A 23,901-nucleotide genomic window follows, 5' to 3' on the forward strand; every position below is an offset into this window, starting at 1 on the left:
TGACAACTAAATTAGAGATCTGTGTTGATGGATGGTACAGAAACATAGTTCTACAGGAGGAAACAAGATACTTCATCTTGTATTGACTACCGGAGATGCTGGATTGTAGCAAAAAAATAGAATATTACGCTTATGAAATACAGGAAAAGATTAAGACCCTTAAGAATAGTTTGCAAAGGCTGAGAAACCACTTAAGCTCCAGCTAGGAGAAGGATGTGCTGCTATGCAGATCCTGATGCAATTAATAAAATTTTCAGTCCTCTTTAGACACACTAAAAATCACAATTACCACAATTGTTCAGAGGGAAAACTTGTTTCACTTAAGTTAATGAATTAATTTATTCACCTGCTTTGGTTTAGATTGTAATATTCTACAATTTATCTAAACAAGCCTGATGGATGGATGCCATGAACAAATACCAAGTTTACTTTTGGAGGCAGTCCTGTAATTTTTTAACCCTTATGTTCAATTGGAACATTGCAGCATGAGTCTTCAGGAGACCACCACCCCTTTATCATGAGGGATTTGCCCATGCATTTTATCACCTAACAAGTTCTGAAGACCTGGGGAGACACAGATCACGATGTGGCAGGCTCAGAACATCAACTCAAAGGTTGCACATCACACAGAGCTGTGTGCTTTGCAGCACACTCAAACGAGTCCTGCCAGCACACAAGGAATGAACATCCCAAGGGACTCTGACTAACACATCCCTGCAACAGCCCTTGGACAGATACACTGATTCCAACTATGCCAGAATTAAACACAGAAAGATTACTGACATAAACTAGACAAACTCTATTACCAACACACATGCAGCTCAAAGAATGCTCAGTAGAATATTCAGGCAACGTGATCTCAAATATAATCCAAAACTTTCCTTTCTGGAACTAGACTCAGGAAATTAGTAATGATCCTAGGAAGTCAATCCCTTCTTAAAAGTTTACAGACTTTGCAGAAGTCTGTGGGATTAATTGGCAATTAATAGAACTAAATGCTGAGTCATAAGAACCAGACATTGTTAATGTTCTGGTTGGCTCCCAAGGAACAAAAAAGAATCTTGCAACCAGGATCACTTATGTGTCTCAGTGAAATGGGTGCAAGAACAGAGCACTCAAAATGGTTTGATCTGTGGCATAAACACAAACTTACTCAGCAGGCTTGTCTTTATTTTAAGCTGCAATAACATTAAAAACATAAGCTAGAATAATTTGTCTAAAAATTCATGCCAATTGTATGCAAAAGGCACAGTCAAATCCAAATTGCATCACTTGGCTGCTTGTGTTCAAACCCACAAAATATTTGAATTAAAGGGTACCGACAATATACACACTGTGCATTTCACATTGCTGATAACATCATTTCCTGAACCCGAGGAAGGTATGAGACACCCTACAAAGCAGAGGTGCTGTACATCTTAGACAAACAGGGAGATAGTGAAGAACAAGGCTATAAGTTATTCCAAGAAGCACACTGCCCTTTTGCTAATTTCCAACTGGACACAAAAACTGTGATAAGATTCTTATAAGCACAAGACAGGAGGCACCATTAAAAAATCTGGAAGAGAAGTTATTTAAACTGGAGAAAATTTTACAATTTTTCAGTAGTTCATAACCAAAAATGTGAAAATATTCAGATACATTTGATCTAGTAAATTAGTGCAACAACTCTTTTCCATATTGCAAGCCTTGTCAGAAAAGGCAGTAATGTAAAATCCGACAAAATTCACAATTTATTGGATTTGGAAGAATGGAATACAAAGGTTTTCTTTCAGTACATCAGGGACATGATCCCCAGTGTTAGTACTGACATCAATGCACTGATGACTATGCAGTGCTCTACTAATTTCCCTCCTGTTCTGAGCTCCAATATCCATTTCTCCTACAGACACATCACCTTTCTCCATTCTCCCTCTTCTTGAAACTCAAAAATGCTTAATTCTGCCTTAATTCCTCTAATCCTAAGCTGACTTCAACAGGAGCAGAATTAGGCCCACATCATCCAGACTTTCCTATTTCAATGACAAAATGATGTTTCAGACTAAGGATATACAATTTAAATCCTGGGGAGTAAGAGCTGTTCTGAACAGGCATTTAAGGTCAGTATTTTGCAGCCTCACAGGAACAGGAACACAAGCATTCCATTAATATACAGCTTTTAATCTTCTATTCACTCACATTGCAAACCTTTCAAATATCTATATTTAGGGTGAGCAAAACCTCTAACAGCCAATATTGCTATTTTTTTTTGTGCTTCCTGAATGATAGGCCACTCATAAATACAGCCACTGACTCTTTAGGAAGAAAGATGCAAAGAAAAGTCTTAATTTTCCAGTTGAAGACACTTGCAAAATAACCTGCCCAATTCAGTTATGTGCCATACAGCTAGAAAAGGTGACAGAACTTAACTCTTTCTCATCATCACCAAAAGCAAAAGAACAGGATGAAGTCAGCTAATTACAAGAAAAACACACAAAAAAAGACTGCAAAACATTGCAATCTGCCTAAGGAGAGATATGTAATAACTTACATTACAAAAACAGTGAAGAAAATTACTAAATGCTTGTAAATGAACATTTTTTAGTGCAGCATTCCCATTGTAAGAGTGACAATAAGCAGCAGCAGTGAACAAGACCACAGCAGAAATGGGACAACAGCTACTACACTGTTTGCAGCACCAGGCTCTGTTCCAGGGCTTTGGAAGGACAAAGTTCTGTGTGCACAGCCACACTCTCCTAATGCCTGCCAAATATAACTACAAGGGCTTTACTAGGAGACTTCATTTATTCCAAGACAATCCTGTGCTTTGGAAGGACAAACTTCTGTGTGCACAGCCACACTCTCCTAATGCCTGCCAAATATAACTACAAGGGCTTTACTAGGAGACTTCATTTATTCCAAGACAATCCTGTTTTTTTATCCTGCTTTGCAGAAACTTGCATAAAACAGGTATCGAAATTGTTTCAATGACAATTTTGACATAGAAATAAAAAAAGTTTTATTTGTAATACATCAAGAATCCACACAGGTAAGATTAGTTAGTTTGATAACCACAGCCTAGAGCATGTTTAAATTGTAAAATGGAGACAAGATGACTGCTTTGGGGTTGTTTGTTTAAAACTTGCATAAAACAGGTATCGGAATTTTTCAATGACAGTTTTGACAGAGAAACAAAAAGTTTTATTTGTAATACACCAAGAATCCACACAAGTAAGATTAGTTGGCTTGATAACCACAGCCTAGAGCATGTTTAAATTGTAAAATGGAGACAAGATGACTGCTTTGGGGTTGTTTGTTTCTTTAATTTTCTATTTAATTAAAAGAAATTTTAAAAATTCTAATATTTTTCTAAATACTGCCAGAGATACTTTGGAACTAATGCCTTAATTTTCATATGACTATACTACAGAATAACTTCAAGATGTTTTAAATGGGGAGGCCTGTGGCTTTTCAAGACTTACCTTACTGATGGGCTTAAAGACAAAGCTTCTCTATGAGGCACTACATTTTGCATTTTCTGTGAATGAGATTATCCCAAGAGACTGAATTGAGGGGAAAGAGATTACTTAAATATTTTTTTCCAAAAAGGTGAAAATTAAAAGCTAAAAAAGGATTTTTTTTTCATTTCCATTGCAAAGCAAGTGCACAGGAGGTCAAACACTGATAGCTTTAGGTTTCTTTTGTGCCTCATTTATGGAAATGAGTTATGACCATCCCTAATTCAAGAACAAGATGAAAAGCTAATCATGAGCAGCTTAAAAGGAAGACAGCATTATCACAATTAAAGCTTTCAATGGTTGTTGAAGAAAACCTGGTCCCTGAGACAAGATTCATGGTTAACTAAAACTATGAAGATTTACAGTTCTTCACAGAATAGCCTGACAAAACACACAGGGTGCATTTAGTCATCATGCTCAGGATATAAAGAGCACCATCAGTCCAATCCTACCCACACTGTGTCAAAGTAACAGAGCGCATGGAGAGCCTTCTCTAGCTTCCAGGAGATCTGTGCAGGGAAATGGTCATCTGTTCACATGACACGATCCAGTGGAGCTGAAAACACTGGCATCTGATTTTTTCAATTGTGCAGAATACCAGCAGAGCAAACAGCATCACTTTCTCCAAAACGGAAAACTTAAAAGCATCTCCTCTTTTCCCTTACATGAAAAGGTTTCATAAAAAAGAGATTTTCTTTTTCAAGAGCAAGAAGCTCCACAGACAGCACAGCTATGATCTCCTGCATGAATGCTCAAGGCCTAGTAGAGACTGAACAGCCTAAAGGAAAACAGCATGAGGAAGACAGCTCTCCAAATAGCCTTCTTTCTTTTCCTTTGAGCCATACAGCACCACACAAAATGATAGAGAAGAGGCTTTCAGACTCACAAGAATGATCACTTGAAAATAAATTATAATTCCCAAAGATAAAAATGGGCAAAATTAGTATTTTGGAGACTTGTATCACTGATCACCTTCACTCAAATTCTGCCTTTTCCTAGGAGAAATGATGACGACTCCTGCAAAACAAATTCACCACAGCCTTGCCAACCTTCCAGACCTTTTATGTCAATGGAGACTATTTCTGCTGTTGCAATAAAAGAGAAAAGTGCAATTCAGAAGGGAGGCCTCTAGTGGCACCTAAAATATTTGGTGGATAATACACTAAGTGTGCTTTCAATTCATAAATCAGACTAGAAAAGTCTTTTACAGGTGGGAGCTTTGTGGTGGGAGCCTTGTTTCTCATTGTTTGGTTTTCGATCTTTTGTTTAAACAAAAAAAATCCCTTACCTCCGGTTCACACTTTCCTTCTGACTTTGCCTGGCCCACCGGAGCGACTGCTTTAGCTTTCATCTCAGGCCTTCCCTGGGAGTTGGCAGCAGCAGTGGCAGCCTTGGCGGCAGGCAGGGTGCTGGTGATGGGCTTGACCTGGGCGGCCGGGGCGGAGCCGCGGCGGCTGCTGCTCATCTCCATGGCGTGGGCCGGCGCGATGGGCAGCTCGCGCAGGTTGCTGTTCCTGGCAGCAGCCGGCTGCAGCTGCTGGCTGGAGCGCTTGACAATATTCTGTGATGGGGTGCTCTGCAAAGAACAATGCAAAAGATCTGCTGGCTTCCATCACAAAGCAGGCTGAAGTGATCTTGGTTTCACATTTGCCTGGTTTAGTTCAGTTTGGGAAGAGGCACGGTATTTTTAATGTTGGAAAAAATACAGAAATGAGAATATTTTAATAACCTCTCTTTCTAATTAAAAGCAAGACTTAATCTCACTTGTTTAACACCATTCTCAGAAACTGGATTCACTGTGTGATTTCCTTTCCTAATCAAAGCAATTATGCTAAACCATAGTTATATTGTCTTGAGCACTGCTCCAGGCTGTTGTCCTACCCAACCTACCAAGCAGCAGAATATGCTGCATTGTAGGAAATGCACAAGACAGGAGAGGCATTATCTGAAACAGAAAACTGACCAGCAGTGATACAGAGAGGCCTTTAAATCAAAGGAGTGTCACAAAACTGGGCTCCCACACAACCACAGACTACCAGCAGTTGTAAAGCCTTATAAAGCAAACCTCTTCTTCACCACCCCTTCATTGCTAGTTATTGAGGGGTACAACATCTCCTGCTGGACCCAAATCAAAAAGAACACTGAAGACCGAGGAGAAAAGAAAGATACACGTGGTATTTTTTAATGTAGATTATAAAATGATCAAGGCAGAAAATGAGCAAGAAATGGTAAAAGGAGGGGAAAGGGCAGGAAGGGAATAAATAGAACTGAAAACCCACACTGGTGAGTTCTGAAACCTGTGCTTACAAGCCTACTGCTCATGCAGGACACTGCTGTATGTGGTACTTACATGCCTTGGCTTCATTGGACCCTGTCGTGGCTGACACTGCATTCTGTTGTTATTTGGCTGCTGCTGTGTGGCTTGCATGTGAGGCCTGAACTGTGGCTGGTTCATGGGCATCAAGGGCTGTGGAGGCCCTTGGAGATGGTGATGCTGCTGCTGCTGCTGGTGATGGTGCTGCTGTTGTGGCTGGTGATGCTGCTGATGAGGCTGAGGTTGTGGCTGAGGCTGTAATGGAGGATGCATGGGACCCTTCACATGAAAAGAAAAAATTTTAGTTTCAAGGTAATAAACTCTAGAAAAGCAGCTCCAGTCTCCCGAGTCCTTAGAACTGTAAGCAGCTATGAACCAGGTTAAATTCAAATCATACAGAGGAAAGAACAGACCAACCAAAGAGGTCGTTCTAACTCTTAAACCCGTGTAATGCAACAGCTGAAGTAAAAAGAAAAAGACGAATTCAAGGGCTCCTGTCCTGCACCCCGCTTTCTAGTGAGGTTTCTGTGCCCTCTGCGCATCCCCAAGCGCTGCCCCGGCCCCACGGCCCCGCCGCTGCCGGCAGAGGGCGCTGCGGCCCCGCGCTGCCCCGGCCCGAGCGAGGAGCCCATCCCCGCCGGGCACGGCAGCAGGAGCAGACCATCCCCGCCGGGCACGGCGGCGGGGGGAGCCCATCCCCGCCGGGCACGGCGGCGGGCGGAGCCCATCCCCGCCGGGCCATCCCCGAAGGACCGGCAATGCCCCGGCTCCGCGACTCCCCCAGCGCCGTACCTGCATGCTGGGCTGCGTGTGCGGGGACAGGAAGGGCTGTCCCGGCGCCTGCAGGAACTGCTGCCGCGGGGGGATGAAGGGGCGCGGCATCCCCCTGGACCGGCAATGCCCCGGCTCCGCGACTCCCCCAGCGCCGTACCTGCATGCTGGGCTGCGTGTGCGGGGACAGGAAGGGCTGTCCCGGCGCCTGCAGGAACTGCTGCCGCGGGGGGATGAAGGGGCGCGGGGCGGCGGAGCCCGGCTGGTTGAAGTGCAGGATCCCCACGGGGCCCTGGGGCTGCATGCTGGGCCGCACCGGCCGCTCCCGGGGATACACGGGCTGCTGTCCCTGCTGGCTAAAGGCGGGCCCGGGCGGGCTGAAGGGCAGCGGGCTCTGCGTAGGAACGGGGTGGGCGCTGTTCAGAAGCGGGGGAGGCGGCGGCGGTGGGGGGCTGCGCTGCTCAAACAAGGGATGACCCGGGAACCTCGGATCTGCGGGAATGAGAGAATGGATTCAGTTACAACCTTCCCGGGACACAAACACATTTTGGAAACATACAGCTCTAGTCTGATTCCGAAAGCAACCTGAAATTTGCAGAGTGCAAAACTGAATGTATGGGATGTTTTAATTCTAAGAGCTACCCTCAAGGTTATGTTTCTCTTGTTCCTGTCATTTGTGTATGAAAGGAATTGATCCTTGAAAGACCAGCACAACTGGTACTCTGCTGGAATCAGCAGTACCTTTTGGAAATTCTACTTTAATAGAATCAATGAAGGATTCCAGTGATTACAATTTAAACCACAGAAGAACTCATAAAGCATTGACACCATTTGTTGACCAGGTATTTAGCACATTTTTACATATTGTACATGTGTAAGATATTTGCAAAACATTGTATATATATACATTACACATATGTGGTATAAACAAGCATTTACCCTCTTTTTTTTGCTAGGCTGTATCATTTTATCTAACCTTAACAAATGTCTTACACTACATACGCAGTCCATGCAGCTTAAAGAGTTACAAGAAACCCAAGTGTATGGAGAGTACTTGTTAACCAAATTAAAACAAAGTGCAACAACTTCATTGCAACAATCATTTAGATATTAATTATTTTTGTGTCTATATAAATATCTGGACTCATGGCAGTTACAGGTGAAGATATGTTTAAAAAAAGTAAAAATCCACATCAAAAGAAGTAAAAATATACTAGACAGCCAGAATTTCTGGCATGTACAAGCCTGACTACATGAAATGGGATCTTCCAGCCTTTCAGGTTCTTCTGAACACTTCACGTTGTGGGATGTGCAGTCACAGTGCAGTAACTTTACAACAGGTGGGTGCTAATTGTTAATGGGATTGAAAATGCTCACCTGCTAAGAAGAAAGGATCTCTGTCCTGAGGAGGTGGAGGAGGGAGTGGTGGAGGTGGTGGGGGTGGCCCTCTCCACTGGTCCTGGATTGGCAGCCTCGGGGCCTGGGAGAAGTTGGTAGGAACTGGTCCAGGTGTATGCTGCTGGAAGTCTGGAGGGCCCTATTTAATAAGGCAGAATTAAAATTAGAGCTACCATACAGAAATTTATCTATTGTCTGCTACAACTTTTTTTCTCTCGAAACTACAATTGCTGTATGCATTATCTCCTATCACCTGTACAAACTGACAGCCCTTACTGAGTCATTCCTTCACAATGGAAGACACATTAAACCCGAGTACAGTATCTTGAAATGAATTCACAATGTTTTAATAATCACTAGCACCACAGGAATGCCATTTCTTCTCAAGCTTATTGAAATCCATGCAATTATTGACCTTCTTTCCCATTAATCCAAAAAAATCTGAATGTCTACTTTAGAAGACATTCCTGACATTTATCTTCATAAACCATACTATTCTTCATCATCAATTTAGCACAATGTAAGCCACAGAAGGGAGCAGCTTTACTTAAAAAAAAAGCGAAGGGGGGAAGTACATTTTATGACATCCAGAAAATTAAAGAAATACTCTTTCTAAAAGAATTAAGAGGAGAGTAACATTTCTAGCTATTCACAGTTTAGCATCTGAAGCATTTTAAGAAAGAATACAAAATTTTCTTTCTTCCAGTAAGACACTGGATTTTTTTTTCTTTTTTTAATGCCTTTGCATATTGCAGGAAGCAGTATGTTAATACAAAAACTGAACTCAGCAGAAGACACATTTAACGAGTAATTCACACTAGAATTTTTTTTTCTATTGAAATTTGACAGAATACATTGGTAACCTCTGATCTACAGTGTAAGCTTTGCTTCACATAAATTATATTCTCAACCATTTCCTTATTATGTGAGTAAAGCAAGTAAATAATGAAAATACCTGTGAACACAAAGATTTTCTTTCTATAAAGATTCTGAAATCAGTGGTGGGATCTGTTCTGTCTACATGTGATGCTCACCTTGAAGCTTAAAATTTTCACTGCTGAAGACAAGCTTTTCAAAACAGATTCCAGACCAAAAGCTCCCTGCTAGACTGAAGGATTGTCATCAGGAAAGGGCCAAACAACTAAGCTCCAGCAGCTTATCTTTTATCTCTTGAGTTGCCCTCACCAAGGGTTATGCAGAGTTTCACCCTATCACATTTGTACTGCACCAAGATTGGAATTTTAGGATAAGAATTTCTCACACAGCAACAATGGCCCTGGAGCATATTCACTATCAAAGCAGCACAAGACAGAGCTGCTTTACAGCCTTCTACCAGCACAATACAACTGGGATTGGCAAGGCCCAAATAAGTAGATGAGAAGCACCAAGGATCAGATCCATTATTAAATCTGTGCCCTTCCTGAAACACCTGAATGGGGACATGTGAGATACTAAAACCTCTTATTTGGGACCAAGACTGTGACTACTTATGTCATTATACAGCCATCAACTGTAAATACATTATCATTCCTAGAGATTAAAGGGTCTATATCCCCTTGCCAGTGCTTCCAGTCAGCCAGTCTCCTGTGGGTATTTCATTTAGTGAAAAGACATTATATTACACTCAAGCATGACAGTCCTCATAACATACACACTGTTTGTAGGAGGAGCTCTACACTTCTGCAAGTGAACAGTCACAACACAGAATATTCCTGCTACCTTGGAACTGACTGCTGCCTTTGAATTTCACAGGCTGGCTGCAAACAACAGCACTCGGAGCAAGATGGAGCTGGAATGGAATCCCACTTTTCTGAGATGGAAAAAAGTGACATTTATTTGTTCTATGAAAACCTTTTCAGGTTTAGCTGAACAAGGATGTTCAGCTGCTTTGCCTTCCCTCATGTTGAGCAGGACAGCACTGGCTGCCTGCCAAAAGATCAACTGAACACAAACCTTGAGGATCCTGACCCTTCACTCCCAAACCACACCTCCAGCATCACTGCACATAGCCAGAGCTACTTTCAGAATTAGGTTAGATGCATTCCCTCATCTCAGAAGCCTGGTGACAAAAGCCTATTTCTCAAAGTACTGCTCTTTCAGCAACCCCAGGGAATACACACACAGCCCTTCCACATGCTGCACATCCCTGAGGGAGGCACCCAGCTGACCAACTCATTTTGAGCTGTTTAGTTATTAGTTTACCAGTGGATAATGTATAAGGTCATTGCAACAGGAGCATGGGAGAACCCAGTTCAACAGGGCACTTTTACACAAGATGGTTTTAACCTTGCATCTGATTTACAGCACGCAGTCATATGCTCATCTTAATTCTTGGGACAGAGCATGGTCTTGACAACCTTTTCTCCCCATTTTCAGAGAGCTTGACTCAGAAGCTCTCAAATTCCTCATAGTTTTCCCTAGACATATGCCTACACATATCTTAGTCATTTGTAAAATAGCCAGCAAAAAACAAATTACGTGGAAACTTACTGAAACCTGAGCTAATAAATCTTAAGTGTCACATATCTGCCACCCGAGCTGAAGAACTGGCAGCAGCAATGACCTGTCTGGGCTTGGTTCCAAGCACCAAATGGCAGGGCAGTGATCATGTTCTCCTCTACCTGCTTCTTCCAAACTCCATGTATTCTGCCCTGGTTGAGGTAACAGATCCTTTTCAGTCTCTCCTCTCACTCCCAGACTTCAGTTTAAGTGCTAGGCTGAAAGGCAACAGGCTTAGGCTACAAATTAAGCAGCCATCCCTGCTTCTCAACCACATTTGTAACCTGGTCCCAAGCATCTTCCTCAATATTAATTCCTTGCCCAATTTGCCTTTTTGTTCTCCTGGTCCTGCTCCTTCAGATAACATTCTGTCATCCCCATCATGTCTGTCACTCTGGCCACTGTTCCTAATCCCAGCATGGATCCAGATCCCAGCTTCCAGACTCCAAGCTGCTGGTCTTGTGTGGTGGCAGCTGGTCAAGAGCTCTTACTTGCCCCACTCAGCCCCTGATTTCCTTGTCTGTACACTTACACCAGGCCATCTCCCCTCTTTTTCCTGCCAGGGAAGCAGCAGGCAGAGGTTGAAAAAAATCCAGTGTGTTTATTATAAATAAAAAATTCTTTGTACCAGCCTTCCCTCTCCTGCCAACCTGTACCTTCATTATTATGCCCAGATTTGTCTCCTCCTAAGGCAGCCCTGAATTGCAAAAGCATGGAAAGTCCTGTTGAATTTCACACAGCCCTTATGTACTGAAACATCCTCAGTGCAGCCAAACTCCATTTTCTTCCTTGGAAACTGAGCAATAATAAAACATTTCTAAATAACTCACTTGGGCACAAAATATTTTTCCACCATTTCAGTTTTGGAATTAAAGTATATTTGGAAAATTTCAACCAAAAGGATTCAAAATGAGGCAAGCATCCAGCACAACATGGTTTGGCCACTGAAGTCTGCTACTATTACACACACTGACAGCAGCTTTATATTTGCATCATAAAGAAATCTTTATGAAATAAGCTTTAGGTAAGTTTTAGAACGGCATAATACAAGGTCATTTTAAGTCTCAGAAAGCTCACACTTAAAAAAAAAAAAACCAAAACAAAACCACAAACCAATAACTAGCAAGACATGGAAGGAGATATCTGAAGTTTGGAATTCTTCCTATTGGCCTCTCTTTTTTCTGTCCCTAGCAGTGCAATACTCTGGGTTTTTTTCCACTTTTTAAGATTCCAGATTCACTAATAAATATCTACTTATCTACTTATTTGATTGCTGAGCAGATTTTAACTTTATGTGTCTGACATTTTGAAAAACTACTAAATTATGACTGATCACATTTCTTGGCTGATAACCAAAGGCCAATCATGCAAAATTAATTGCAAAGACATTTGTTATTTGCTGGAAAACTAATTACTAATGTTTGCTTCTAAAAAAAAAATTAGGTTGATTCTTTCCCTTCTCACAGTCATGATAGACTGACCTCCACTTCTTTCCTAAACCAGCTTTGCTTGCATATCCCTAAAGATAAAAACTTCTGCCCTAAATAACAGTATGAACAGGGAGGGGGAAGCTTATATTTTCATATCTTACATTGCTGAGATTTTTCTTCTGAAAAAGCTCCCAGGATAATTCCAACAGGAATTCAATTGTGCAATTGATTAATATCACACACTCCATGTGAAACTAAAACTCCAACATTCAACTACTTCCAGACACACATTAACTTTAAAAAAAATACATAAACTATGATGGGGGCTTTTTCTAAATTATGAAGTCTTTGTCTATTATTCTCAAATTATATTACTTTTTTTTTCAATTCAACAGAAATACAACAGTGTTCTATTGAATGCACTTCAACTTTTACTTATGTCAAATTCTAATTGTCCTAAAACCAGTACCAAGTAATATAACAGTTCTTCATTGCTTAAAGCTTTTGAGGGTGGGCTTGGTTTTTTGGGGTTTTTTTTTGTTGTTTTTTTTTGTGTGTGTGTTTAACAGTAGTTAAACTACAATTTTAGTAGTGGATTATTTTACCATTAATGTTAAACTCTACATTCAGCAAGTATTTGTTGCTAATAACCCCCAAGTGCCCTCTGGTATTTGGTGGAAAAGACCACTCAGAGCTATTTAACTTCAAAAATTAATGAAGAGCAGGTGCAAAAGCCAGGTTTCATAATGGTCTATTTTTGATAAAATAAGCATACTGTAACATAGATGCATAATAAATCTTTATATGCACAGTAGTTACTCCCATTTTTCATGGTTTTGCTATCCGGACAGTTTCAAATTACACCCAACTATTCAGTACACACATCAGCTAAGAATCCCTGCAAAAAAAAAACATTTTAACTATTACTTTACCATTATTAAATCTTTCAGGAAACTTCCTTACTCAGTGTTCAGAACACCTATTTTTAAGCTAACAGGTTCCAACTTCAAAAAGAAAATTGCAAATTCATATGATCAGTGATGGCTCCAAGGTTCTACATCTCAGTCCAACACTGGGGCCAACTCTAACACTGAGGGAAAGGACAAAAATTTATGTGCCTTCCCAGTGAGATCCCACAAAGGTTGGTTCACATTCTTACAGAAATGTCTACCAAATGTCCCTAAGAATGACCCAGCAGACATCTGTATCTTTTCCTGTTTTTAAGGAAAGCTCTGAACTCCATAATTTAATTTATCCTCCTGCAATTGTATTTTGAAAATTTAAGAAGAAAAAAAGGTGGTGTATAAGAATACAAGACCTGAGGTCTAGAAGAAAATTACATTGGAAATAGTGTTCTGTGTAGATTTCTTCAGAGAACACAACCACAGACATTTCAGAAATACTTCAAAGGAGAAGGTAACACTACAGTGAAGTGCTTCTGACAGGTATTTTGTCTTAAATCTTTGATTTGCTGATGTTTACTCTTACCAAAAAATGCACCCACTCTTCCTCCCACACACACCGTAATTTACTGCACTTCAGACTGACATTTTTATACAGTTCTGAATAACTGCAGGTTGTACAATTTCCCCTTTTACTAACTTCAATTATTCAATATAGCTAAGGCATAACCTACACCCTATCAATCGCTTTTGGGGAAAAAAAAGGCAATGCAAACTTGTGTCTACGATTCATTAGAGTTGTGAATAGCTCATTGAACATGACTTTCACACACTCATGCAATCCCACCTTTTGAAAGAACACGAGATAAGGTTACTAAATCCTTTCAAAGAACTGCACTATTTTGCCTTCCTTTTATCCCTTTAAATATCCTTCCTAGTTAAGAAATTAACATTTTCTCTCATACAATTCTTACACAAATTGTACTTTTACTTTTCTGCATCTCTTGTTAATTACATGATGTTATCTCCAATAATCTATTCATGAAGCACAGATAACTTTGGTTACCAATAAAAGGGAAAACTTAGCATAAATTGCTTAGCACAAAGTTAATCTTATAAAGCAAGGAATAAAGAGGATCTAACAGCTATTATATGATTTATCAGCTTCTCTAAAAGGGTCACTCCACTTTCTTCATGAGTCTAATTAAATACCTTAACAATGTCATTGAAACGTCATGAATCTTTCAATAAAATACACCCTGCCTGTACAACATGTTTTCATTTATTAATCTCACTTAAAATGCAAAGAGCCAGGAGAACCCCACTGACAGTTAAGCAGGGCCACTCAGTTAATTCTTCTTATATGGTTTAAATGCAAAGAATAATGACCACTATAACCTATGACAATTAAAACTATAGCCATCTGTCACAAGATGTTAATCCTCTTATTTCAGCAGCCCCCAGACTTTTTGAAAAGCTTTCCTAAACTGCCTACCTTCTGTGCAAGAAACTGACTTTTCATCCTCTTGTGCAGGAAACCCAGCTCATATATCTTGGATATGGTTCAAAAATTTCCAAGAAGAAATATGTATACGTATCTTCCATGAAATATGGGTCTTCAAGTTTCAAGTATTTTCTTCTGGTTTGCACAGTATACAGAAAGGAATGACTCATGGAAAATTTTTATTATAAAATTAATTTTGATACTTTTACAATATGGTTTCAATGATTCAGTATTTTTCTTCTGACGTCTATGACAATCATGTAAGTCCATCAAGGTGAAATAAAACCTAGCAAGCACCATGGTTTTCTCAGAAGATTTAGGATAAAGATAAAGATTTAAGATTTAGGATAAGATCACCTAATATAAAAGACACACCTTGAATTCATGCCAATCATGGACAAAAAAGTTCAGCGTGCCCATAAAAGTCCAGACAACAGTTTTATGCTACCCATGTATTAATCTTTTCAAAGTTTCTGGAATGTATTTTCTGAGGGGAAAACATATAGACATAGCCAAGCACTGGTCCAAGTCTGTGGACTGCACAGATCCTGGCACTACAGGCAGACTGAGTCACAGAGAATGGGCTGATATTTGCAACTGAGCTGAAAGTAATTTTTAATATTAAAATGTATCCCAAAACTTGGACAAGGCTCCTCTCTGACACTACACAACTCCAAGAGATAACGGCAGAAGTCCAGGTCATCTGTAGGAGAAATCACCAATGCCCTATTTCACTGTTTAGGGTCTCAAAGAAGAATTACCATGTCAGCCAACATGGTAAACCAGTACAAGCAAGGAAAGAAGTCCCCTGTTATTTAAGCCAACTCATGATCAAATAACTAAAATAAGTAACATAGGTGATGCAGACACAGATGGGTATTCCCAGCAGACTGACAATCCCTAACAGTTCAGGAGACTAAAGCTAAAAATTTTAACTATTGTATACTAAAGGTGTCCCTTTCCAGCAAGTTTCAGAGTATCCCTGCAATACATCCAGCAGGAACAGATTCATGTTGCAAATGGAGACAAAAACACTCCCAAATTCAGTGTGCTTCTAAGAGAAGCACCAAAGCAGATGGGCCCGTGAGCAACCACCTCTCCACAGGAGAACTTCTGCTTCAGAGTCCTTAATGAAATACAGACTAGAAATTGTACTGGGGTAAGGAGATCCCAACTCTAGATTTTAATTCCTAATTTGAAGTGCTGATGTGCAAAAAACCCACACTCCCGTCCATCCATCCATTTGGTATGGATGAAGCAGAGTGCCTCCAGCAGAGACAGGCCACAATGAGAAATAGTGTCACACACAAGCTGTTGCAACTTGCACAGACTGAAAGGAAGAGTAAACCCAAACCTCTCAAACCACAAACCTAAGGAAGTTCTTTAACACTAAATTCTTAAACTAATTCATCTGGAATATTCAGTTTCATTTAAGTTTGCAATCCTCTGCAGGAGTGGGGTGTAGAAGAGTGCATGATCATTTCTGTTTGGTGCCCTCTAACTTCTAAGGTTAAGTACGACACAAACAAATTGGCAAAAGAGTATAAGAGACATTAATGTCATTTAGAACAATGAACTGTCCCTTGAAAGATGAGGATTCCATAATCATTTAGTAAAAGACAGTAAAATCTTTCTGCATACATTTTGTGCTGACAGCTAACAGTTTTATGGATGTGTAAAAAATGAGGAACCCCTTCTGCTGTAGAACTAATGAGATAAAATCTTTCTCTTGGACTTTGCAGAAACTACCCCAAGGAAATATTATCACAATGTTTATGTGTATCTTGGTGGCCTGCAAGTCACTAACAATTAGAAACAACTTGAGGCTACATCTAAACTGGATCATGAATATCAAATTTAAGATTTCTATATTACAGTCCAAGCTTGAAGTTGCAGTTACAATTTCTTTAAAAACAATCTCAGAACCTCAATGCAACCTAGGGATGATGCTTCTCTTTTTAACAAGAAATGGTCAGCTTGCTACAAAAAAAGTCAAGAAGCAGCCAGCTTTACAGAAGACAAAAATGAGAATTGCTGCTATCCTGGACTTTGAAAATGACCTGGTTACTTAGTAATCAAATTACTGGATTGATGGTTTTCAGTTCTGCTAGGAAATCTCATTTTTGAGATGTTCTGCAGATCTCTGACCTTACAAACACATTGATATGAGAAATTTACATATTGAGAGTTACCAATATGCCTGCAAGTACTATTCATGCATTGGCTAAGAAGGCCTGAACATTTTCATCATTTTTGGGTATCCTACAGTCAAACCATATCTCTCTGAATTGCCTTATTTTATTGTAACAGTAGTGACTTACTACTTTATAATAAAATGAAGCACTTTCCCTTTAACATTCTAAAGAATTAGCAAGAAATGAAGGCACAGAAGGTGAACAAATACCAGTTTACAGATTTACTCTTTTTCATATTGTGATAACACAAATGTAGTGAGTTATCTTTTAAAAGGGCATTTTCTCATCTCAGTGAAATAGCTTAAGATAACTCTACTATCATCTAATACTCTCTAGTATTATAATAGATACATTTTAGTTCCCTATTCAGTGTTTAAGCTGTAGATTACTCTTACTGTATTGTACTCAGCAGACTGTATATATTAATTGGATTTCTTTATAAGTCTTGATTTCTGCAAAGTAACTCTAACAGTGCTTAATTAATGGCAAAATAGCACATGCATAATACTTTTCCCTCTTTGCACTGATAAAAGTTTGTGCTTTGCTTACAATGGATTTTTTAAGAGCGTCACATTTCATTCACAGAAATATACAAAAACCAAAGTACAACCTATATACCTAGATAACAAAAATTTTTTTTTTTGACATTTTTTTACTGTCAGGGTGCCTGAGCACTTGTACCATCCTTGACGATATTCAAGAGCCATCCACATGTGGTCCTGGGCAACTGGCTTCAGGTGGCCCTGCTTGAGCAGAGGGATGGACCAGGTGATCTCCAGAGGTCCCTGTCAACCTCAGCCATTCTGCAATTCTAAAGGTACTAAAGCTGAGACTGAAGGAAATCTACCATCATTAACACAGGGGGAAAAAAAATCAACACTGGTTTTCCTTGGCTGTGCTAAACAGCAATCACCTTACAGAAAGATAAATGACAGTAAAACATAAATGCACAAGTTTTTTGCTCCATTTTACCATCTAGAGACCACGTGCACACTGAAGCCAACATGACAAGTTAAAGGGTTACTGCATTTAGAAACCAGCTATTTCTCTCATATTTAATAGCTGTTACCATCATGTTTAGCTGCTGCTGCTCCTCCTGCAGATGGGAATTCATTGATATGATTAAATTTGATGGTATGATAATGTATGGTAATCGTGATTAATCAGAAGCCCACTAGCAAATGGAGGATGTTGGGTATTATGTCACCTGCATTTTAAACTGCACTGCCTCTATGGCAGCCTGACAATACTTGACAGCTGGAGCGATCTCATGCTGCATTTGCTTGCTACTACTTATGGATCTGATAAGAGAAGGTGTCCATCATTCCTTCACTATCTAAAGTGCTGTAATTACAGAGCTTTGCAGTCAAGTTGTGAAAACTGTACCTGTTAAAAACCAAAGCTTTTTGCTAGCTGCTGAACAAGCTCTGTCTCACATCTGCAAGGGCTGTAATCTGAAAGAAATGTAATTTGATGCAGCAGTCTCATTCAAACATGATTTGCATGAAATGCTGTGTAAAGCAGTATCCAAGAAATGTCAATCAACACCACCTGATACCATGTATTCTGTTAAATGGAAACAAAATGCTTTCTACACTACCTGTGATCTGCCACTACTACACAGCGATAGAGGGAAAATTTCATTTACTGTTACTCATTATAGTGAAGCCATAGCTAAAGCAAAATAATTGTGAGGAAGTAAGAGAATCATTTTCACAAGTGGCTTTTTATTTCCATTAACAGTTTGCCTCCTACACACGTACTGCTGCAAACATGTACAGGTTACTAAATATCAGTTTAAAATGACTGCCTGAGGTCAGATGCAGGAGTCCAATTTGTCCTTACTATGTGGACTATGAGTCCACATTAATAACAATTGCTTAAAAACCCTTACTCACATGTAGCAACTCATGACTGAATTGAAAACAATGGGGAAAAAATGCTGTCCCTATTTGCATTTCCCACAACACAAAACAAACACTTTTGCAAGGAGTTTTGTTTTCAAAAGCGCTGCAAATTTCTGCCTCTACATCCTGTAGGAGGGTGCTACAGCCACAGAGCCAGGCCCACTGTAATACCATGAAGTCAGCCCATGTTTGCTAAAATGATGGTGGGGTGATCCATATCAGTCCAAGGATCACTTGGAAAAAAATATGTAAGCTGTATTCTAATATACCTTTTATAATTAATTTGTATAGCACTAATATATTGCTTTAAAAAAAATGTTTCAAACAATTGACTCAATTGGAGGCAACTTCTGTTTCAAGCAATGACTAGTCACTTGCTTAAAAACTTTTCACAGATTAAATCAATAAAGAAGTGTTTAAAAACAGTGTCTGGAACACAAACAACACTTGAAAACTCAGAAATCAAACTACTGATTCCAGAAATGGTGGGAAAAATTAATCTAAACTGATCAACTGCCTTTCACAGCATCCATTTGAGACACCATTTGATGTGCTGGAGATCAAGTGGAAACATGCTGAATGAGAACATGAAGAAAGTTTACTAAGGTTTTTGCTGTTTAAGGAAAAAAAATGTATTCTTTGAGATAAAGATTATTTTAAAAATAAGTTCTAAGTTCCAAAAACAAATAATGTCAAATCCCCCTGGGAATAAAAAAGACATAGAACATCGGCTATTCACAAGGGCCTGATAAAGTCTTAAAAATACTAAATAAAACATTACTTTTGTTTTACAATTCAGCTTCTTCAGACATGAATCCAACAGTTAGCTGAAAGACACCCACCCAGTGCATTAGGGTGTCCTATCAAAGGGGAAAAGCTTTGTGCATTAAAAAATAGCAAAGCCTTCCTGGCACAAATTAGTCAGGTAGGCAGTGGTGCCACTTCATCTTGTGCTTGGTGTCACTTCAGACTGTTCCCAACCTCAGCTCTGAAACTCAAATTGTCTGGGCTGGGCACCTGCCTGGCTCACAGCACACCCAGGGTGACAGCTTAAGGACCACAGCTAGATGAGAATTCATCCCAAGTTCCTGAGAGCTCTCCTGGCCAAAGGCACACAGCTCCGTTAACAGGCTCCGCTCTCTCTGCAGATCATCCAGGTCATGGACACAGGGGAATGGCCTCAGACCTGAGGAATCCCTCTCTTCTGCCTTTAGCTGTGAGAGGCAGGTTCTCCCCAGCTTCCTCTTCTCTCCAAATGCCCCACACTCCAGCCACAAATCTGGATGCTAGGGATAGCTCACAATTTCTGGCTGAAGAACACTGACACCTTCTCTCTGCCACATTCCATCCCAAAGTGGGCATGGCAACACTTCTTTCACTTCTGTATGTCCATAAAATACTACCCACATGTGTCTCATGTAGTACTATTATTTTGGTGTTCATAAGTTAAATACATGATGTGTGAAGCCAAAAGCTTCTGTATGTTTTTCTTCAGGGAAACACTGAAATATTTCAGACATGGAATGTGCTGGTGGACTCAAGATAAGCTGATGGTCCAGATTTTTTCAACCCTTAACTTCCAGCTTCACTCTCACTAATGCTCTGGCCTCTGTAACAGTAGTTAGCAGCAGCCTTTATATAATAAAAAAGTGCTTTGAAATACCTCTTGCATTTTCTATTTAATCTCCTCTTCCCTTGTTTTGTCCCATCTTTCTTCACAGAACAGAGTAATTGAAAGAGAAATTAGCCAAGATAACAAACACTGGATGAAGGACAGAAATCACAGTGGTCCCTCTTGCGTAATTTAAAACCCTCCAGCTCCTTTCCCTGACTGAGGCATCCACAAGAGTTAGTAAATTGGTCAGAAAACACATAAGAAGTTCAGAAGAGCCATATGAGCAGTCTGTGAATAAAGTCTTCTGTGACCTTCCTGTAAATGGATCAGTCTGCAAAGTAGACTGTTGTTTGTGAGATACCAACAGTGACACTGGGACAGGAACTCTGGAAAGGGCCTCTTAACCACTTTAAAGCAAAGACAGATGATAAAGCCAGACCTTGAGAAGGACTGTGCCAAAGAGGTTATTTAATCTATTCTTTAAACTGTTTAACGAAAACATAGTTGGCACTTGCACAGGTCCAGGTTAATTCAAACCATGCTTTTAGACTGGATTACTATGAACTACAGCCACGAGGACTGTGCAACTCAGACAAACAGAATTCACATCCTTAACTCCCAGATCCCACAAGTGCACCATGGTTCTCAGCTGTGACACACCTCAGATCCACCATTTATTCAGTCCTTATCAGTTGCATATAGCTCTCAAACACCATTCACACCAAGTCACCTCAAATGCTTATGGAGTAACAGGTAGGACAACATGATTGCTTGATTCAAGATTACTGTGAGTGTTACAAAAACTCTGTGCACACAACACAGATTCATTCCCTTGTATCTTCCAGTACTCTCTTTCTAAACATTCCAGGAGTTAAGTTTTAAGAAAGAAATAACTGAACAATGAGCTCTACCCTGAAATACGAAAATTGAGATTCAAGTTCAAGGGAATTTAATCAGCCCCCACTCTAAGCAGGTTCAGTCCTGATCAACACTAGCCTGACATAGCACTACATTATTTCCTATAATTTAGGTCTCACACCATATGTTAACACGCTCATTACAACTTTGTTCAACCCTCCAATTACATCCTTCTGCAGAAGGTTGTAAGAATTAACCATTACATGGTTACAAAGTCATTTCATCAGCCCTAAATTAACAACACCTGGTTTCCAATAGATTTATGACTGGCAATTGATTAGCTCTGATTGAAGTTCTTCCCACATTTGGAGCACAGAGGCTCTCTGCACTGAGAGCTTTCTCTCCTAGATGAGACAAACTCAGAGACAAATTTTTCCTTCAGTTATGGCATTGCCCACCTCTGGTCTCTTCTTGCAAGAATTTAATTACTCTTCCTGTTTCCACCTCTGTCACATTCAATCAAAAGAAACCATCCAGTTCAAAGTTCAAGGGGAAAGCAGACTGCAAATATTTAAATCTGACCTCACTATCTTTTAGAAACAAAGCAATCAGAAAAATCAGTTAACTATTATCCTTTGATTATGCAATCCTAGAAACAAGAGCAAATTCAAGTTATTGCATATCCAGAGATTCTTTATACAATGAAGAAAAGGCTGAATGAACTGTACATAGTCTGGAGTACGTCTTTGATCTTTTTCAAATGGCTTGTCAAAATTGTCTAACCACTGCTGCATTGCTTTAAGTCAACATTTATACATAAACAAGTGAATTATAATAGCACAAAGGCATCTGACATGTAACAGCAAAAAAGGTAGTTCTGCAAGATAAAACGTTAGTCAGAAAGTAAATTTGTCTTCAGCTCAAGAGCTAACATACTACATTTAATAAAACAAACATGAGATATGTACACAGTGACACTTAATTCCTAATCCTAATATGACTGATAACCCATGCAAAATTTATAAAGTACTTCAGAGAGGAAGTCCACTTTATAACTCAGTGAGCCATGGAAAGATGAAGCAACTTTCTCAGGGTCATGCAGCACGTTACTGCTGAAGCAGAAAAAAAAACAGTGAGGGCAACCAAATGACAATGCCAGACCCTCGTTCTTAAATCAGCCCTCCTCCTCCTTATGAAAATTTTATTATACTGACTCTTTCCTGGTGCACTGCTTATATAAATAAAAAGACAGCAAGCAGTCAAGTTTTTCCTGCAGGCTAAAGGAGCAAGAGTCCGACCAAAAAATGTTCAGTTTACTTTATTCCCTTTTAAAAACTGCTGCATTTAGATTAGTTAGGTTTGCAATACTTCTCAACTTGCAGCCCCAAAAGTGAACAGGACTAAAATCTAATTTCACACTCAATTTAAAAAAAAATTATTTCCAATTTTTCTACACTGATGTAAACACACTTCAAAGATGCCAATTACAATGCCTTTACAGATATTCCTTATCCTCCAATTTTTTTTCCATCCGAAATTGTATTTACTGGCAAATCAACTTAGTATGAAAGAAAAATAAATGCAAGACACTTGTTTTCGTAACAATTAAAACTACTTTCAAAATGTAAAGTCTCCCCATAACACTAAAGACTGCTGAAGAAACTACTTCCTCTGAAAACCACAATATTTTTAGTTTTAAAAAAAGCTCAAAAATATTTTCTTGAAGATATAACATGAATTTACTTAATGCAACTGTGCATTTTAACTTAATTTTTTAAGATTTCACAGAAGAAATGCAGCAATGTAAAGACTGTTTCTCTGCAAAATACAGATATCACAATTCCTCAGCCATAAGTCCTGTATGAAAAATATTCTGCATTAAAAACAACCAGGTCTGCATTGGGCAATCAAAAGTCACAGAAGGTTTCTGAAATTTGCTTCTTTCCAGCACATCTGATCTCCATGCCAGAGATACTATAGAGATGTTCAGACATCTATTTTCCTCCTTCAACACTGCACACATCAACACATTTTTTGTGTGTTTCATATATTTGAGAAGTGTAATATACAAGTTTTTACTTGAAAATACTTTAGGTATATTGCAACCTAGGTATTTTGTTTGTTTTGATACCCTGCTAACCATTTCAACTAGAAATCTAGGATAACAAAACTGAAATTATGAGAAAAGTTCTAGAAGCATGCACTCCTTCCATTCACAGAATTTAAAAAAATTATGAAGTGAAATTATCCTAGTGAAGCAGCTAAGGGTCTTGTTTGTTTTCATTATTAGAAACAAAGAAAGCAAGGTCATGCAATGCCAGTTCTATTTTTTACATAAAAAACACGAGAGTGTTGAAATACCTTTAGTAGTGATAAAAATGATTGCTGCATTTTACAATAAATACATATTACTGCTTTTTAAGCTTAGGGATTATTTCAAATGGCCTTTCATTATATCAAATAAAATAAGGATTCTATTTATACAGAAAGAGTCGAGTAATAAAATGAAGCCCATATTCCTTAAGACAAGATGCATTCATGCCTTTCCCACTGGAGAGACTGGTTCAACAATTTTACAGTTAAACAGAATTAATTCTACTCTCAAAAATCCATTGACCTTAAGCTTTTAACAAACATTTTCAACTGCAGAGTGTATTGTCAATATTTACAAATCCTTAAAATTATATTTCACTAGAACAGCTTTTATTTGCTATATTAATATTTCCCTGCAAATGTATGCTTATCCATATCAGAGAAGAAGAAACAGCTGCTACTCACAGGAAATCTCTGGGGTCCTACAGCAGGTCTTGGCTGGGCAGGAACTGGCAGCAAGGGCACTGAAACAAGAAGCACCTTTTAACACCATTTGTTTCACCTAACAGTTGTTGTAGTTATTTCCAAAAGCATTTGCAATAAAAAGCCAAGATTAAAATCTGTTACTTTTACTCTCACATGTCACAGTTCCTACAATTAACTTTAACCAACCGTTCCCTCCCCTACAACATGCAACA

The 23,901-nt window shown here is 39.3% G+C and overlaps 1 protein-coding gene across 1 annotated transcript in view; it reads right to left on the minus strand.

The window, feature by feature from the left end:
- The window catches only part of RBM33 (RNA binding motif protein 33), a 176,705-nt gene that overhangs the window by 35,572 nt on the left and 117,232 nt on the right, over positions 1–23,901 (minus strand). Inside the window, exons 11-15 of the mRNA XM_039705702.1 lie at positions 23,669–23,727; positions 7,960–8,119; positions 6,743–7,074; positions 5,848–6,090; positions 4,786–5,073 (exon numbers count right to left, since the gene is read on the minus strand). Of these exons, the coding sequence (XP_039561636.1) occupies positions 4,786–5,073; positions 5,848–6,090; positions 6,743–7,074; positions 7,960–8,119; positions 23,669–23,727 (1,082 nt within the window). The remainder of the gene's footprint in view (positions 1–4,785; positions 5,074–5,847; positions 6,091–6,742; positions 7,075–7,959; positions 8,120–23,668; positions 23,728–23,901) is intronic.

The sequence above is a fragment of the Passer montanus genome, unplaced genomic scaffold (assembly GCF_014805655.1).
Source record: "Passer montanus isolate IOZ18808 unplaced genomic scaffold, ASM1480565v1 scaffold10, whole genome shotgun sequence".
NCBI classification, from domain to species: Eukaryota; Metazoa; Chordata; class Aves; order Passeriformes; family Passeridae; genus Passer; species Passer montanus.